Raw genomic sequence first — 19,142 nt, forward strand, 5'->3', positions numbered from 1 at the left:
CCACCGTCCGGCGTCTCAGGAGGGAAGCAGTGCAGTGTCAACACCGTATATGGTGGGGATGGTGCGCTGCTGACCTCGACTTCGGGGCGTTGTGGGTCGGTGGGAGGAGTACTTGAAGACCTCCTCAATCCCACTAACATGCCTTCCAATGAGGAAGCAGAGCCTGGGGACTCTGAGGTGGGCTCTCCCATCTCTGGGACTGAAGTCACCGAGGTGGTCAAAAAACTCCTTGGTGGCAGGGCCCGGGGTGGATGAGATCGCCGGAGTTCCTTAAGGCTCTGGATGTTGTAGGACTGTCTTGGTTGACACGTCTCTGCAACATCGCATGGACATCGGGACAGTGCCTCTGGATTGGCAGACCGGGGTGGTGGTCCCCTCTTTAAAAGGGGACGGAGGGTGTGTTCCAACTATAGAGGGATCACACTCCTCAGCCTCCCTGGAAAAGTCTATTCGGGGTTCTGGAGAGGAGGGTCCGTCGGATAGTGAACCTCGGATTCAGGAGGAACAGTGTGGTTTTTGTCCTGGTCGCGGAACAGTGGACCAGCTCTTCACCCTTAGCAGAGTCCTGGAGGGTGCATGGGAGTTTGCCCGACCGGTCTACATGTGTTTTGTGGACTTGGAAAAGGCATTCGACCGTGTCCCTCGGGGAATCCTGTGGGGGGTGCTCCGGGAGTATGGGGTACGGACCCCTGATAAGAGCTGTTCGGTCTCTGTACAACCGGTGTCAGAGCTTGGTCCGCATTGCCGCAGTAAGTCAGCCCGTTTCCAGTGAGAGTTGGACTCCGCCAGGGCTGCCCTTTGTCACCGATTCTGTTCATAACTTTTATGGACAGAATTTCTAGGCGCAACCAGGGTGTTGAAGGGGTCGGTTTGGTGGACTCAGGATTGGGTCACTGCTTTTGCAGATGATGTTGTCCTGTTTGCTTCATCAGGCCGTGATCTTCAGCTCTCTCTGGATCGGTTCGCAGCTGAGTGTGAAGCGGCTGGGATGAGAATCAGCACCTCCAAATCCGAGAGCATGGTCCTCAGCCGGAAAAGGGTGGAGTGCCCTCACAGGGTTGGAGGTGAGATCCTGCCCCAAGTGGAGGAGTTCAAGTATCTCGGGGTCTTGTTCACGAGTGAGGGAAGAATGGAGCGTGAGATCGACAGGCGGATCGGTGCGGCATCCGCAGTGATGCGGGCTCTGCATCGGTCTGTCGTGGTGAAAAAGGAGCTGAGCCGTAAGGCAAAGCTCTCAATTTACCAGTCGATCTACGCTCCTACCCTCACCTATGGTCATGAGCTATGGGTAGTGACCGAAAGAACGAGATCGCGAATACAAGCGGCTGAAATGAGTTTCCTCCGCAGGGTGTCTGGGCTTTCCCTTAAAGATAGGGTGAGAAGCTCAGTCATCCGGGAGGGGCTCAGAGTAGAGCCGCTGCTCCTCCGCATCGAGAGGAGTCAGATGAGGTGGCTCGGGCATCTGATCAGGATGCCTCCTGGACGCCTCCCTGGTGAGGTGTTCGGGCACGTCCAACGGGAGGAGGCCCGGGAAGACCCAGGACACGCTGGAGGGACTATGTCTCCGGCTGGCCTGGGAGCATGGGATTCTCCCGGAAGAGCTGGAAGAAGTGGCCGGGGAGAGGGAAGTCTGGGCCTCTCTGCTTAAGCTGCTGCCCCCGCGACCCGACCTCGGATAAGCGGAAGAGGATGGATGGATGGATGGATATAGTAGACCCTTGATATGCGACCAAAAGTTTTGTTTTGATTTATGACTAACATCTTGCGTTGAGACCCAAATGCGGTCACGTGTATCCGCTCGCGCAATTGTAAACAAATAGCCGAAAGCATTTGCAAGCGGCAGTCGGAGTCCGGATACGTGTGTTTGTGGACGTAATTTTTCTCAGTGCAGTGATTTATATCATTTATTTTGATAATTACTATCAAAATGGCCCCAAAGAAGCTAAGTAAGGAAGAGAAGACGAAGGAAGGTAAAAGCGATCACAATCGAAACAAAGAAGGAAATTGTGCGTAAATATGAGAGTGGCGTTCGTGTTACCGATCTCGCTAACATGTACAGCATGTCGAAATCCACCATCTCCACAATTTTACAACGAAAAGATTTGTATAAGGAAGCTATTGTTGCTAAAGGTGTTACTCAAATTAGTAAGTCACGATCAACAGTGTTAGACGAGGTCGAAAAGCTATTATTAATGTGGATAAATGAAAGGCAGATGGCAGGTGATAGCCAATCTGAGTCTATCATTTGTGAAAAAGCTAGGGCTATAAATGCAGATCTGTTAAAGGATAAGCCATCAACAAGTGATAGTGGTGAAACATTTCGTGCCAGTAAGGGGTGGTTTCAAAATTTTAAAGAGAGAAATGGGATTCATAGCGTAGTTAGGCATTGTGAAGCAGCCAGCACTGATAAAAGGGATGCTGAAAATTACATACACCACTTTGAAATGATAACACACAGAAATGGCTTTTGCTCTCATCAAGTTTTCAGCTGTGATGATACTGGGCTTTTTTGGAAGAAAATGCAGAGGAGAACATACATTACCCAGGAAAAGCAGAAAATGCCTGGCCACAAGCCTATGAAGGATAGGCTAACCTTATTGTTATGTGCCAATGCAAGTGGTGACCTCAAGATAAAGCCTCTCTTGGTTTATCACTCTGAGACCCTAGAGTGTTCAGAAAACATACAGTCATGAAGAATAGGCTAGGGGTCATGCGGAGATCTAATGCAAAAGCCTGGGTAACAAGAGTGCTTTTTCTTGAGTGGATCAGGGAGGTTTTCTGTCCTACTGTTAAGAAATATCTAGAGGACAAAGGCTTACCACTCAAGGCTCTCCTCATCATGGACAATGCTCCTGCTCACCAAAGAGACTTGGAAGAAGAGTTGGCTGAAAAATTCTCATGGCTTTCAGTAGATTTCCTCCCACCTAATACAACCCCTCTACTGCAGCCTATGGACCAGCAGGTTATAGCTAACTTTAAGAAGCTATACACCAAGGAACTGTTCCAGAAGTGCTTCCAGATCGTCTCAGATACAGATTTAATTCTTACAGAGTTCTGGAAGAAACATTACAACATCCTTTCCTGTGTGGGGTTAATAGAGAAATCCTGGGCCAATGTCTCTCTAAGGACACTAAGATCTGCCTGGAAGAAAGTGTGGCCTAAAATTATAGAGGAGAGAGACTTTGAAGGCTTTGTAGAGGAGCCTGAGCCTGCAGCTGACCCTGTTGTTGATGACATTGTCACTATAGCTGAGTCCATAGGCTTGCAGGTTGACAGTGGTGATGTTCAGGAACTGGTGGAGGAACACTCAGAGGAATTGTCTACAGAGGAACTTCAGCAACTTCTGGCTGAGGAACAGAGAATGGCAGCTGAGGAGCTTTCTGAAGAGGAGGAGGAGGATCAACAATCAGTGCAGCAAATGTCCTCTTCTGAAATAAAGGACATCCTGAAAAAATGGACAGAGCTACAAACATTTGTAGAGAAGAACCACCCAGACAGAGAAAAAGCTAATTGTTGCATTAACTTGCTTAATGACAATGTCATGTCATACTACAGAACTGTGTTGAAGAAAAGACAGAAACAGACAACCTTAGACCACTTTTTATTTCCGAAAAGGTTGAGACCTAGTGAGCCAGAAGCAGGTCCTAGTGGGCTACAGCCTGTCCCAAGGAGAGAAAGGACACAGCCATAGAGAGAGCCATAGTCCCAATGTTCTTATGGAAGGGGGCTATCCTTCCAAACAATAACCACCTTCCATTTCATTCTCCTCCTCCTCCGTTCCTGCCAAAGATGTCAACTTAAATGGTGAGTACAGTATGAAATTATTGTTTCTGGTAGGCTGGGCACTTTTTATAACTGTTTGGTTAGTACAATAGAAAAATTATTGGTGTTTTTGGTAAATTATGCACATTATACAACCCTTTTTATAATGAAAAGTTTAAGTAAGTGTTGTTGTGGAAGGTTTGGAACGCATTATGGGTATTTACATTATTTCTTATGGGAAAAATAGTCTTGACTTAAAACCAACTTGAGTTACAACCAACCCTCATGAACGAATTGTGTTTGTAAGTCAAGGGTTCACATACAGTATATAAAAATCCAATGTCTGTCTGTAATTCTGTCCGCTCTTCACAAGAGAAATACTTAACGGATTTAAATTGGGTTTCATCGGGTATCTCATTTCGCTTACAGAAGCGATTTATTCACGCTAATCCTTGACTAAGGCTGCAGGCCGAGTGGGGGTGGGAAGTGTGACATCAGGAGTGGGGAGCCGGGTGGGGCCTTCCTCACTCACATGCCAGCCTCGGAGCATCCTTTGCCTCCACTTAGCTAGCGAACGAGAGAACTATGTAACGGGTTTAGATTGGGTTTTTTTCTATAATTTGCGTAATTTTCAGTTGATTTTGCGACTTAATCTAAGACTGTGGGCCGAGGGGAGAGGGAAGTGTGACATCAGAAGTGGTGAGCCAGGGGGGCCCTCCACACTCGCGTTCCAGCCTCTGTTCGAATTGGTCTACCTCTGGTCACGTTTTACAGTGTACCATGCCTTCTCTTAGCTAGCGATACCTGTTTTTTATTGATTTTTAAAGTTTGTCCTGTTTTGCTACTACGCGGACAGAGCTGTGGGGGATAGCTAGTATTAAATCATTAATTAAAGTAATGTTTAATGTAATTTAGCCTTTTTAAGTGTAACATTAAATAGCAGTAAAACATAATTGTAAGTTAATTTCATCCTCTCATACAAAAAGAAAAAAAAATCAAATAGAAATATTCTATCCTAAAATGTTTTTTATGCAGTCATGTTTCATGCATACATGTTCAATTTTCAGAATTTTCAGTTAGATAAATAACTGCAAATGTGACATTTTAGTTAAGTGACAAAGTGTATTTTCAGGGATTCTGCTATCAGCGATTAGGACTTGGATTGCAGTTTTCTCATCAGCTTGTGTTATGCCTTACTTCAGTTACTCTTTCTTGTACTCGCAGTCAGCTGGCAGGAGATAGAACAGATGCAGTGTTGTCAGAGTTCCAAGCACTTCCGAAATTTTCTTAAGCAAACTAGACATCTTCTTTTTTGACAATTGATGTTTGAATTATGCCATTGTGCTTTGTCCTTTTTGTTAGTTTTATGGCAGCTGACTCTGATTTCGTAGGTTTATATACAATTTAAACAGGTGCTTTGACCTTGTTGTTTAACGTCTTCCATGTGAAAACGACTAACAATAAATTTTCTTTTTTTAATTTTACTTGTACTGGCATCAATCAGACTTGTGCTATAACCCTAGAAAATTATGTGTCTTGTCTGGTTGAGGATTGGTTTGTCTGTAATTAGTTGAGTGTTAATATGAAATTTATTTCTGTCAAACCCAATTTCACATCAGTTGAGAAAGACAGAGGTATGAGGAAACATGAAACAAGTGCCCCGCTCTACATCCTCAGTAGCTCTACCCTGTCACTTGATCTAACTCTGTTAGTCATGGTTTTAAACTAACCCTCCATTCCATCAGAGAGATCAACAGCACTGTACAATATTTACTTCCATTTCTAATTGCATTCATTTCACCAAGGGGGACTAAACCTGCAACAAAACCCAAGGCCATGGATGACTGTTCAGTCTAATTTTATTTCCCGCTTCAAATCTCGCTCATTTCAAAAAGGAATCAAGGGCCTCCGGCCAACTTTTACTTTTATTGTATTTTCTGTTTATATTCATGGTCATTTATCCAAGTGGGCAAGTAATATCTGTAAAGTCTGTGCTGTTATATCGGTTCATATACTGTACTATTTTAAAATCAATATAGAATGTGTGCACATGCACTTAAGGTTGGTTGGTGACTGTGGAGGCCAGTTTGGACAAAAGTTCAGGGTTAGAATTTAATCTCAGTCCACCCCTGGTTAGTGATGTCAGTCAGCAAACACATTTCATTATTATGTTATTTTGTAAAGCATTTTTAATGAGTCGCAGTAATAAATTCATAGGAAATAATTCTCTAAAAATAGACTGTATGTATTTGAAGTTGATTTCATAAGTTAACACTTCCTTGAACAATTGATGTACACAGATTTTCTGATTCTTCGTATTTGGAATATGCTGAATCCAGATTTGTAGTTTTATTGACATTCTGAGGATGTGATTTTGTGCTTATTATATTATACAGGTGCTGGTCATAAAATTAGAATATCATGACAAAGTTGATTTATTTCAGTAATTCCATTCAAAAAGTGAAACTTGTATATTAGATTCATTCATTACACACAGCCTGATGTATTTCAAATGTTTATTTCATTTAATTTTGATGATTATAACTGACAACTAATGAAAGTCCCAAATTCAGTATCTCGGAAAATTAGAATATCAATTAAGACCAATGCAAAAAAAGGATTTTTAGAAATGTTGGCCAACTGAAAGGTATAAACATGAACATGAAAAGTGTGAGCATGTACAGCACTCAATATTTAGTTGGGGCTCCTTTGGCCTGGATTACTGCAGCAAAGCGGTGTGGCATGGAGTCGATCAGTCTGTGGCACTGCTCCGGTGTTATGAGAGCCAATGTTGCTCCGATAGTGGCCTTCAGCTCTTCTGAATTGTTGGGTCTGGCGTATTGCATCTTCCTCTTCACAGTATAGATTTTCTATAGGGTTAAGGTCAGGCGAGTTTGCTGGCCAATCAAGAACAGGGATACCATGGTCCTTAAACCAGGTACTGGTAGCTTTGGCACTTTGTGCAGGTGCTAGGTCCGGTTGGAAAACGAAATCTGCATCTCCATAAAGTTCGTCAGCATCAGGAAGCATGAAGTGCTCTAGAACTTCCTGGTAGACGGCTGCGTTGACCTTGGACCTCAGAAAACACAATGGACCAACACCAGCAGATGACATGGCACCCCAAACCATCACTGACTGTGGAAACTTTTCACTGGACCTTAAGCAACGTGGATTCTGCGCCTCTCCTCTCTTCTTCCAGACTCTGGGACCTTGATTTCAAAAGGAAATGCAAAATTTACTTTCATCAGAGAACATAACTTTGGACCACTCAGCAGCAGTCCAGTCCTTTTTGTCTTTAGCCCAGGCGAGACGCTTCTGACCCTGTCTCTTGTTCAAGAGTGGCTTGACACAAGGAATGCGACAGCTGAAACCCATGTCTTGCATACGTCTGTGAGTGGTGGTTCTTGAAGCACTGACTCCAGCTGCAGTCCACTCTTTGTGAATCTCCCCCACAGTTTTGAATGGGTTTTGTTTCACAATCCTCTCCAGGGTGCGGTTATCCTTATTGCTTGTACACTTTTTTCTACCACATCTTGTCCTTCCCTTCACCTCTCTATTAATGTGCTTGGACACAGAGCTCTGTGAACAGCCAGCCTCTTTAGCAATGACCTTTTGTGTCTTGCCCTCCTTGTGCAAGGTGTCAATGGTCATCTTTTGGACAACTGGCAAGTCAGCAGTCTTCCCTATGATTGTGTAGCCTACAGAACTAGACTGAGAAACCCTTTAAAGGCTTTTGCAGGTGTTTGGAGTTAATTAGCTGATTACATTGTGGCACCAGGTGTCTTCAATATTGAACCTTTTCACAATATTCTAATTTTCCGAGATACTGAATTTGGGACTTTCATTAGTTGTCAGTTATAATCATCAAAATTAAAAGAAATAAACATTTCTAATTTTATGACCAGAACCTGTATTAATGATTGTGTCGTCCAAGTTTTTGGATTGTGCGAAATCTTTATGTAATGTAGTTAGAGTCAAAATCATTTTAAGCCATTAGGACTTTGACTGTAATTCTTGGGTTACATTTTGGGCTTTAGCATTCCTGCTTTGCTACCCTTTTTATTTACTTTATATGGTCTTTATCCAGGGCAGCTTACAACATTTAAGATACAATTGGTTACATTTGTTTTTGTTTTTCTAATTGGAGAACAGGCAGTTGAAGTAACTTGCTGATGGTCACACAGTGTCAGTAACAGGATTTAAATCCTCAACCTTAGGGTCTGAAGAGCAAGGCCTTAACCACTAAGCCACATTGCCTGCCTTTTTTATTCCTGTTTATCTGTCATTTTTCCATTTCTCCCATTTTTAATCCATTTGATTGTTAGCCTTTTGGCCTGCCAGATTTTCACTCTGGCAGTACAGCAAGAAATATTGATTGGAAAAAGTTCACACAATGTGTTAAACACCTGTGATATTCAAATATTAAGTGTAAAATGTAACTTACAACTGATGTCATTGCATGTTCTTTTCCATCTAACTTACTGTATATAATTATTATGTATATTATTTTGTATGTTGTAACGTTGTTTGGTTTTATGATTGGGTATTCATGTGGCTTAAATACTCAATGTGATTTTTGCTTCAGGTGTTAAAAAAACACACACACACACACGCATTTTAAGGCACCATCTGGTAAACCAAGATTGTGGCTGATGGCATAGCATCAAACAAAGCCTGAATAAAAGGTGCATAACAGGAAAAATGCAGAAAGTGTTTTTATAGCTCAACGGCAGCCAGGAAGGGACTTTAATGAACTTTTCTAATCTAACGATTAAAGCCTGGATTCCATCTTGGTTAATCTGTCTAAGCTCTGCTGTCTTTACTCAGTATTTCTAACGCCCTCCGATTCTGTAACACTTTTGTATTATACGTTGTGATTTATCAACTGTTGTTAGGCTCCCTTTATCTGGGCCTTGCTTATACAAGTGAAAATGAAGCTGTAGCAGTATTTTGCATTTCTAAAGTCTTAAAAGAAACCACCAGTGTTTTTTTAATTAGATAATTAGGTACGAATTTTGATTGAATTTGTCTTGTGCTGTTACCATGAAACGTATTGCGCTAAATCAGTTTCAATGATTTTTTTTTTCTTTAGGCAAGGGGTGTCTATTGAGTGTATTATAACTTTTTTTGCATTGTTTTAGATGTGGCTTATATCCAGTATTAATATTTTTTTTTCTACAATTCGTGGAATATTTGCCTGTTACTTGCAGGAAATATTTAAAAACTGATTGTTTTTTCAAGTATGTAATTATTATTTTTTAAGTGGTGAGGGGAGAGTTTGACCTCTTTTATTTTCTTGTGCTAGGACGTCTGGGTAAACTAAGAGCATTGCTTTTTTCACTCTCTCCCACCTCACTTTTTGAGGTGATAATTCCCTATAGATCTTTGTACAAACTCCTCTTGAGTTTATTGTTAAACAGAAAAAATACATAATGACATTGAATTATTCTTTCATATTCTAAAGGACTTTTTTAATCATGTATTTTACCATGTTCTCCTACTGATTCATCTTTAGAACATTAGAACCATCTAGACAAGAGCAGGTCTTTCAGCCCAACAAAGCTTGCCAGTCCTGTCCACTTAATTCTTCCAAAATAACATCAAGTCAAGTTTTGAACGTCCTTAAAGTGTTACTGTCTGCCACAGTACTTGGTAGCTTATTCCAAGTGTCTGTGGTTCTCTATGTAATAAAACACTTTCTAATGTTTGTGAGAAATTTACCCTTAACAAGTTTCCAACTGTGTCCCCGTGTTCTTGATGAACTCATTTTAAAATAACAGTCTTGATTCACTGTACTAATTCCCTTCATAATTTTAGACACTTCAGTTATATTACCTCTTAATCTTCTTTTGCTTAAACTAAGCAAATGTAATCTTCTTTTGCTTTAACATGACTTCTTCATAAATGACTTAGTTTGTAATCATATCCATTGGTTCATGCGTCTTTCATGCATTATCTCTGGAAAATAATTTTATTTTGTTAATCAAAAAGAACAGTTAGCATCTGAGATCTATAATTGAATTATAAAAATACCAAAGTTAAAACTTTAATAAAGGACATAACACTTCTAAATGTCTGGTTATGCAGGAGCTTAATGTACAAAGCTTTTGAAAGGGACAAACGAAAAAAATTGGAATCAGTATCTGAATTGGTCTGTCAAATAACATGAAATCGGTGATTGGTATCGGACTTAAAAAAAAAAAAACCTGATCGGAGCATCCCTATTTTATTGGTTAGGATTTTAGGAAATTCAGAATGTGTCTAGAAATGAAAATAGACATACAAATTCCCTCTACCAAAACCACAACAAACCCCATAATCATATTAGTCATCTGTAGCAGGAGTGCAGTAGTAAGCTGACTGTTGATTCAATAGTTTCGATTTTGACATTCACTAGTAAATCCTATGATTCAATGTGCAATAGATTTGATGGTCCACAGGCAATCTTTAATTAATTTGTATCAAAACAGATAAACAGATCATGCCAATGTTTAAATGATTTAATTTCAAGTTTGATTATTTTACATAAGCCAACAGTTTTATGGCACATGGTATAAAGTATCAGTTTATGTGAATTGTAAATAGCATCCGCTTCCAAAACTACATCTCCTTTTATCCTTCCATCTGCCTTTTGGGTGCAGGTAACTAGGTCAGTATATTCATAGGATATGTTGTTTCTTTTCACTGTAAATACTGTATATATTTCAAAAGAAAGGGTTTGAAATTAAATGTCTTCTGGGGTGGGTAATCACATCAACTTACTTAAATTTGTTTATATTTTAAGAGTTGTGAATCCTTTGGTATACTCTGATATATCAAAAAGTATCCCTTCATTTACTGTGTGTTAGTGAAGATCTGACTTCCCATTGTTTAATAAAAAATTATGTCTTGTTCATTTTTGTATAAGGCAAAGTCGAAAATATCTGCAATATCCATCCATCCATTATCCAGCCTGCTATATCCTAACTACAGGGTCACGGGGGTCTGCTGGAACCAATTCCAACCAACACAGGGTGCAAGTCAGGAAACAAACACACTGCAGGGCGCCAGCCCACTGCAGGGCACACACACCCACACACCAAGCACACACTAGGGACAATTTAGAATCACCAAAGCACCTAACCTGCATGTCTTTGGACTGTGGGAGGAAACCGGAGTACCTGGAGTAAACCCACGCAGACACAGGGAGAACATGCAAACTCCATGCAGGGAGGACCCGGGAAGCGAATCCCAGTCTCCTAACTGCGAGGGGGCAGTGCTACCCACTGCGCTACCATGCTGCCCTTATCTGCAGTATATATACTAAAAAATACAATAGGATGGAATTGTTGTATTTAAAAATAAATGAGAATATTATAGAATTTCAAAGCTTTATTTGTGAAAATGGAACTTGCCACTTAAGTGGTTATATTGTTTTTCAATTCAGAGTTTTTCCTGCTTGTGCCTGTGTTGTAGTATTTATCATGAAACCTCGTATAATTAAAAATCTATGTGCTGAATGGTATGAAGAAAGCCTCACTTCTTTGCTGGTCCAAGATAATTATCCAATGTTCAGGTAAATTTTCACAGTGCACAACAATCCTCCCACACCTGCCTCTGTAATGTCTTAAAGGGGCTTGCAATTTTATTTTAAAGCAGATTTGTAGAGTGTGCTTTAATGGCTCTGGACTTGTAACTTAGACAATGTTTACATTTCTTCCATTTTATGTCTATTTAATAAGTGTTTCAAGAATAAATAAGAAGGTGGTGCTTGGAAGTAGTTGTATAGCATAATCCCTGTATTTAAGCCAACCTTGATTTTCTGAGAGTTTTTTACAGTTTCAGTTACTGTCTTTTTTATCTTATAGTCTTATAGTTTTTCTTATATTGAGAAGTATTGCTTTAATGTAAAGGCTAACGTGCACATTTACAGTATGTTCTCTTGGTGACCACTTTCGTCAATTTTGGCATTGTTTATCTTTTGATAATGTTGCAAGATTTGTCTTGCCAGTAGTGAGCTGGTCAAGCCCTAATTACCTCAATTGCCTGAGGCTCAGCTGAATGTAAATAGTTTGTGTTATGGGGTCAATTTTTAATAAGTTGGTAGCAGGCAGCATTTAGTCCAGCTGTGGCATTAAAGTATTAGCCATATGTCTACAGACAGGCAACTGCTTCTTGACTCTTACACCACAGTGGCACAACAGCATACCCAACATAACTAGAACAGATGAATCTGTCACCATTTTTTGGAACGAGCTGCTTTTCTAACTTGGTTTCCTAAAGTTTTATGTCATAAATGTTAGACATACAGTATATTTCTGTTTATCAATTAGTTAAGACACTTAGTGTAATTTATCATTTTTAAACTTTGCTTTTTCTTCCTATAATTTTGCAACTTTGAATCTTGTACAAAAATAACTGATATGTTGCATTTGACAGAGTTTATATCATTGCTGTGATATTTATCTTTATACTTAATTTTATTTATGTGAGTTGTAGCTTTATTTGGATAGAACAGATATGCACAACCAACTTATAGTTAAATAAACAACTGTAAACATGTTAGTCTTGACTTTATAATTATATAAATGATTATAATTAGTATAGCAATTTTTAAATGTCGATATTAGAAGTCCTATTAAATACTGTATTTATAATAGTTGATTATTGTATAGTATTGTTTTGTGAGATATATTGTTGCACTTCAATTAATACACTCTGAATTTTATTATGTTAAATGCTTGTGTATACATCCAGGTATCTTTGGCTTTTCATTTTCCAACTGGATCCAAATCTTTGTCTGACCTACATCTTTGTTTGAGTCTAACATCCCATTTTGTTTTAAGCAGTTACTCTGGTGGCCAGTCTGGCTCTTGAATGGTTGCACAGTGTTGAACCTAATGTTCAGCAATGCCAAACTACAACAAGCAGGAATAAATCATTTTGGGAATGTACTCAAACAATTATTTTATGAATTACTGGAGCCTATGATCAGTGCATTGAGAAATAGTATCATCTTTCATAGAATAAGGCATCAACAAATGAATACATCTATATGTAATAAAATTTATTATTATAATATCTTCTCTGGCATGGCAAGGTAGGGCTAATGAGAAATTCGTGAAGTTAGATTAAATGTTGTTTTAGCAGTGAAAAAGCACTTGAGTTTTGGCCTTCTTTTTCTTTCAAATAAGTGCCTTTAAAAAGTAGTGCAATTTTTTTTTAATGAATATTAAGAAATTTCAGGTTTAGCACTTACCATTACTCTGCAGAATGCTGCTTTGTGATAATGTAAATGTATTGCAACAAATAGCATAAAAATGAGAGCCTTGTGTCTTAATTTAGACATTCACTACAGATATGGTGTTTCAGAAATTAAATGTAAAGAAAGAGAGCAATAGTGTGAAACAATATACTATATTTGTACAATTTGTCAAATAGTAAAGTATACTACTGTCTCAGTTGTATAAATTCAGAAGTTTAATGAGATGTATTCTTTTTCTTGAAATAAGAAAAATATAGAATTTTAGAATTAGTACTCAAAAGAACCCAAATATTTATCCTTCTGGTTGTTTTTGTAGTATCCTGAAAGAAAATTTTAGGAAGACTGTAGATTCTGTTGGTCATAATGCCGCAAATGGGCAATTATAGAGGTACTAGTACAGAAGAGAAGTGATTGTAGTGTTACCAGATGCTAAAGAGCTGCTGACCTAATCCAGAGATACCAGACTCCCTTTTCGAAGAGAGAGATTGGGCAAGGTGGGCTGATGAGATAATTTATGACCCCTTAGATGACAGCAAGGGACAGTACAGTATCCCTACAGCCATTTTTTGTTTTTGAAGCAATATTTTTTCAGTTTTCAAAAACACCTTCTCATTGTGCATGTCCAAAATGAATAAAATTATATGAATTTTTAGATTTAGCCAAGTTAGTTTTTGGTCCTAGGCATTAGTATAGGATTAAGAAAATTAACAATGGAGGAGCTACCTTGGACAGCTGGCTGCTTAAGAGCTACTGGAAATTCAAGGGTACAAGGATGCCAAGAACTTTTAGCACGAGTTTCATCCTAGTGTTCTGCACCTTGTGACAGATAGAAGGCGCTATCGTTCTCTTGAACCCTCTGACAATACGTCAGACACCAGGTAAAAGTCCAACAAGTTGACTTTTCTATACTAATAAAAGGCAAAGCCCTCACTGACTCACTCATCACTAATTCTCCAACTTCCCGTGTAGGTAGAAGGCTGAAATTTGGCAGGCTCATTCCTTACAGGTTACTTGCACAAGTTAAGCAGGTTTAATTTCGAAATTCTGCGTGTAACAGTCATAACTGAATCCTACTTACATACATATATACATCCATAACCTGCAGCTCGGTCGCCATGTGAGGCGGCGTTGCGTCCCCCATCCCCACGCCTCCCATGTAGTTGGCTGCCTGCCTATATTGCGTCCCGATCCCCACGCCTCCCACGTAATTGGCTGCCTGCCTATATAAGGCTGTCCGTCGCTCCGGTCTCTTCATTCCCTTCCTTGCTTCTCCACGGTATTCATGTCTCCCTGCTGATAACTACAGCCTTTTTATTTAATTCACGGCTTCTCCGCTGTTTTATTGTTCATTTATTATGATTATAGTTATTGTGTAGGTATTTTAGACTTAGTTTACTGTTCAGGTACCCATTTCCTTTACCGTTCCAACCATACCCCCATTAAACATGTCTATCGAGGTGATCACCATCAATTAAAGAACTGCACTTACTGAGTGGTTTCCATGCCCGGAGATGCCGCCTGCCTTTTCCATTCTGTGTGTTACATATTGCATGGCCATATTAGGCTCACAGTTGATATCCGGAGGAACATTGTATCTTATGTATGGAATGACTGGGACAGGTTCAAGGTGTGGACTGATGACGGTACAGGAGATAATTATACTACACAGGAGCACTAGAAGAGTGAAATGCTTAAGCCCTCACCTATACTTCTTCATTTGAGATGATGGCTGCCGCTGAATTGTTCGGTTGTCGCTTTCAAGTGTACCGAAATGGCCAAATATTTTACACCTATGGACAACCGCCAATGCCTCTTAAACATCTTAGATTCACAGGTGACGATTTGAGTAGTGGACACTTTGATGTTTATGAATGTTTCAACTCTCAAAAGCTGGATGTGAAGTTATCGATGAAACCGGTTGTATGCTTACAACGCTTGACAGATGCCGAATGTCACTTCAACACAACAAGTCCTGCAAATACTAACGTAATTGAAACAAACCATGAAACTCAAACCAATTATGACAGCAGCAATCCAAGCTGTGAAAAAACAGTAAAAAGGAGGCGTGTCAGACGTTGTGGTACATTTTCTGATGCAGCTAGGTAGAAACAACTTTGTCACGCTGCCGCCAAATACTCGCAAAAAAATCCACAAGTTAATAGATACGCTGTCGCTAAATACTCACAGGCAAATCCACAACTTAATAGAGACACTGCCACTAAATACTCGCAGGCAAATCCACAAGTTCATAGACACGCTGCTGCTAAATATTTGCAGGCAAATCCACAAGTTAATACCGGGAATGCCTGTTAAACATCTTAGATTCACGAGTAGCGATTTGAATAGTGAACACTTCGATGAATGAAACCTGTTATCTTTACAACGGTTGACAAACACGGAATGTAACTTGAACACAACACGTCCTCCAAATACGAACCTGATTGAAAGAAATAATGATAATCAAATCCTTGATGACAGCAACACTCACACCAGTGACAAAACAATTACATTACCAATCATGTTACGTTATTTTTAAAATGTTTCCTTTTCTTTTTCATAACTTCTTTAACACATTACTTCTCCGCTGCGAAGCACGGGTATTTTGCTAGTTATTAATAAACAGTGCACAAAGCACCCTCCTCTCCACAATATACAATAATTCAATAATATACAATAAACCAATCCTCCTACTTCCAGACGCGTTGCCACTCTTCCACCCAGCTCAGCTCAACCCTGGGATCTCCCAGTCCTTTAAATAGTCCGTGACCCAGAAGTGTTCCTGAACCCCTGTCCATGTGACTTCTTAGCACTTCCTGGTCAGATCAAAACTCCTCTTCTTCATCCCAGAAGTACGTCATCTCCCCTGTCGCTGTGACTATGACACACTTCCAGGTTATAGGGCACAAATGACTCTCTGGGCCTCCCTGCAATGTCCTCTGTTGGCCCCGTGGTACCCAGCAGGGCTGTAAAGGAAAACTCCATCGTCCATGATTCCCTGCTGGTATCCAGGGCACCTCCGTGCTGCAGGGAGAGCTCCATCTGGCGGCCTGGGGGTATTGGCCGGGATGTCAAGCCAGCCATAGACCACAACCTTTAAGAAAAGAATGATGGCCCTTACATGATTGAAAATGGCTTGATTGAAAACAATCGTAAGACTGGATTTTAAATCATCTCACAAGAAAAGGAGACTGATTATGCAGCCAGGAGACAGAGGGAGGAAGACTTAGAGAGAAAGTGAGATGTGGAATTCTTTGTAGTACTTTGAGGAGAGCAAGTGGCAAACACCCAGTACAAACAGGTTTACAACTTGTATGGTGAGACCAGAACGATATCAGAGTTTTCCTTACTATCTTCTATTCACTGGTACTTTGTGTGTTTCATTGTAATTACTTTCACTTGTTTGGCATATTTTCAATCAACCATATCGTTTTTCGTACTTTTGCTGTCCTTAACATACATTCATTTTTGGAAAGATACGAAAAGCGTGGCCTCTTCTACAGTACATTACCTTATGTAGCTTACCACTTCTACATTGGAACAGGACTTTTCCAAATATCAGCAAGTTTACTGCTGACCTTAAATCAAATGTAAGTTAGAGGAAAACCTCTCATTGGTACACTGAGGAAAAAAAAAAAGAAAGATCATTGGTTTGTCTCAAACCAACCCAAGGTGAGTGGTGTGGGAAAGACATTAAAGGAATGGAAGGGAAAAAGTTTCAGAAACATAATGTAATTGTACACTGCTTTAAATAGCTGAACCTACAGTATATGCATGAATGAGCTTGAACCATATATTGACTCATTAAAAGAGTGCACTGTCCCACTTTAATTAATTATTGTTTAAAGACAAAAAAAATCAAACATCTTTTGTCCTAGTGTATGTTTGGCTTTATACCAAAAGAGAGAACGGAGTTTCTTTTTTGTTTCGTCTTTTTTCCTCCTGTTATCTAACCATACCTGCCTTCCAAGAATCATTTTTGATGTCCGTGTTAAGGCCATATATAGTACTAAGAAAATTGTTCAAAATATTAAAATCTTAGCAGTGATTCAGGCAACAGAAACCTAATTAACAGGCTGCTATTTTGAGAATTTAAGGTCAGAATCATTCTACTTCCATGTACCGTGCTAGTAATCTAGCTATGGCTTTAATTCTGCAAGAATGTGAGGGTATTTTTGTTACTTTGCATACTTTGCCTCGAGACAGCCAAGACTTAATCTGAATTTCTGGTGTGATTTTGAAAGATATACTGAAGATACTGATCTTTTACACTGGGCCTTTAATGAAAGCTTGTATCAACAAACAGCAATAAGCAATATTTGGTTGCTCAATGATAAAAAAGGAGTTTTCGTCCAAGTCTGGTACACCCATAAAAACATTACTTCACTATTTTGTAATTAAACATCAGAAGCAACATGTCCATTGTTCTTCTTTCACTGAAATCCAGTCAGACTCATTCAGGTTTTTCCTTTCCCAACCCTTCCCTTTTCCTTTTCCTTGCACTAAAATCACATGTTTCATTACCCACAAGCACTGCCAATAACTTGTCCACCACAGCAGGTCTCCTGGAGGAAGTGAGATAAAGGTATATTGCTGTGAAATTGCATAAATATAGTGTGAATAAAGTAGGAAGAATTTTATTTTAAAACTTAAAATATTATTATTACTAAGTAGTTAAAATGTATATCAAACTATGTGAAGTGTGATGTGGAAACAGGTTTGAGCATAAGAAGTCAGTGGCAGTTTACTCCTGTGAGGAAATGATCCCACTCTTAAGCAAGTATCACTATTTTTCACACTGTAACTGTGCAGATATTAAAAATTTAAATAAAACATTTAACTTAAAATGAAAGGATTCATTAAGACATCTGACTTTGACATAAATGGTGCATATTTTAGCATCATTTGAAACGATATGTGTCATATGGAGTATGTCTTATTAGTGGTCTTAATTGTACTCAGAATTAGAAAGAGTCAGCAAACATACAATTGCAACTGTTTTAAATAGGAAGTCAGCAGGAGGAGGAAGCATACCACAGTGCTACCTGGTGCAGTTTATTAAATCTTTATCTTTTTCATGCTTATTCCTCCCCCTATGAAATGAATGTATTAAATGAAAGTGTGCACCAAAGAGTGGTGGGAGAGAATTGTGCTGATGGAGTTCACTGATACGGAGAGCAAGAATGCAAATTGCCCACATAATGGACTTCTTCTGGCAACCAAAACAGCTTGGTTAAAGAAGTATATACCTCTTTATGAAAGGTATAGTGAAAATATTCCAACTGAACATCATACCTTCGAGGCCAAGGTGAAATAAGTGAGTTTGTGAAAGGGTTTATATTAGCTTGTCTTATCTCCACAGATCATTGGTTTAATGTACAGAACTTGGATCTCTGCAATGGTTTCTTTAAAAGAGTAACATAGGCTCTGTGATGTAGGTGGATAGACAAGCACTATACAAACACAGGGTTCCAGATGACAGAGTAACATGATTCAGATCTTTACTGTACATATCTCTTATTTACTATTTTGCACTTTCTTTTAATAGGTAATCAATGGCATAAACCATCCCTTGGGTTCTAGTGGGTCTAATTCTTATTACTATTTACTGACTGTAGTTCATATAAAGGTGAATTGCTCTGAATGAGTCATCATTAAACAATCACATTAGCTATGACACAACAATAATATCTGGCATCTTCAAAATTCTGGCAAGATTCTGTTTAGTCCAGATGGTTGAGATATAGCTACTGAAAGTGTGTCCTTATTTAGTATGTTGCATTTTTTATAAATAATATATGAAAATTCTTTGTTTATATTTCAGCCTCCAGATAATGGACCTCCCCCTTTACCCAGTACCTCACTTCCTGAAGGATATTATGAAGAGGCAGTACCACTTAGCCCTGGTAAAGCACCTGAATACATCACATCACGTAAGAAGCAAACTAAAGTTTAGGAGGGAGCAGTTAAGAACAAAGGACCAAATATTTTTATATGCTCATTTATTTTGTTATGACTATCACAAAGAACCTAACAGTATACTTGGTGAAATGGTGAATACTTAATCAAATAAGAAATGCAGTGTTTGTACCGTCCCTGCATAAATTCTTTCTCTGGTACAATTTTCTTTCTGACAACA

The 19,142-nt window shown here is 39.3% G+C and overlaps 1 protein-coding gene across 5 annotated transcripts in view; it reads left to right on the forward strand.

Moving 5' to 3' along the window:
* Nucleotides 1-19,142, forward strand: part of afap1 (actin filament associated protein 1) — a 246,643-nt gene that overhangs the window by 149,416 nt on the left and 78,085 nt on the right. For 4 of the 5 annotated variants that reach the window (XM_039751423.1, XM_039751422.1, XM_039751426.1 and 1 more), the window contains exon 4: nucleotides 18,828-18,936. In XM_039751423.1, the coding sequence (XP_039607357.1) occupies nucleotides 18,828-18,936 (109 nt within the window). The remainder of the gene's footprint in view (nucleotides 1-18,827; nucleotides 18,937-19,142) is intronic. The other variant, XM_039751424.1, reaches the window with a different exon arrangement.

This window comes from Polypterus senegalus, chromosome 4, assembly GCF_016835505.1.
Source record: "Polypterus senegalus isolate Bchr_013 chromosome 4, ASM1683550v1, whole genome shotgun sequence".
Taxonomy (NCBI): Eukaryota; Metazoa; Chordata; class Cladistia; order Polypteriformes; family Polypteridae; genus Polypterus; species Polypterus senegalus.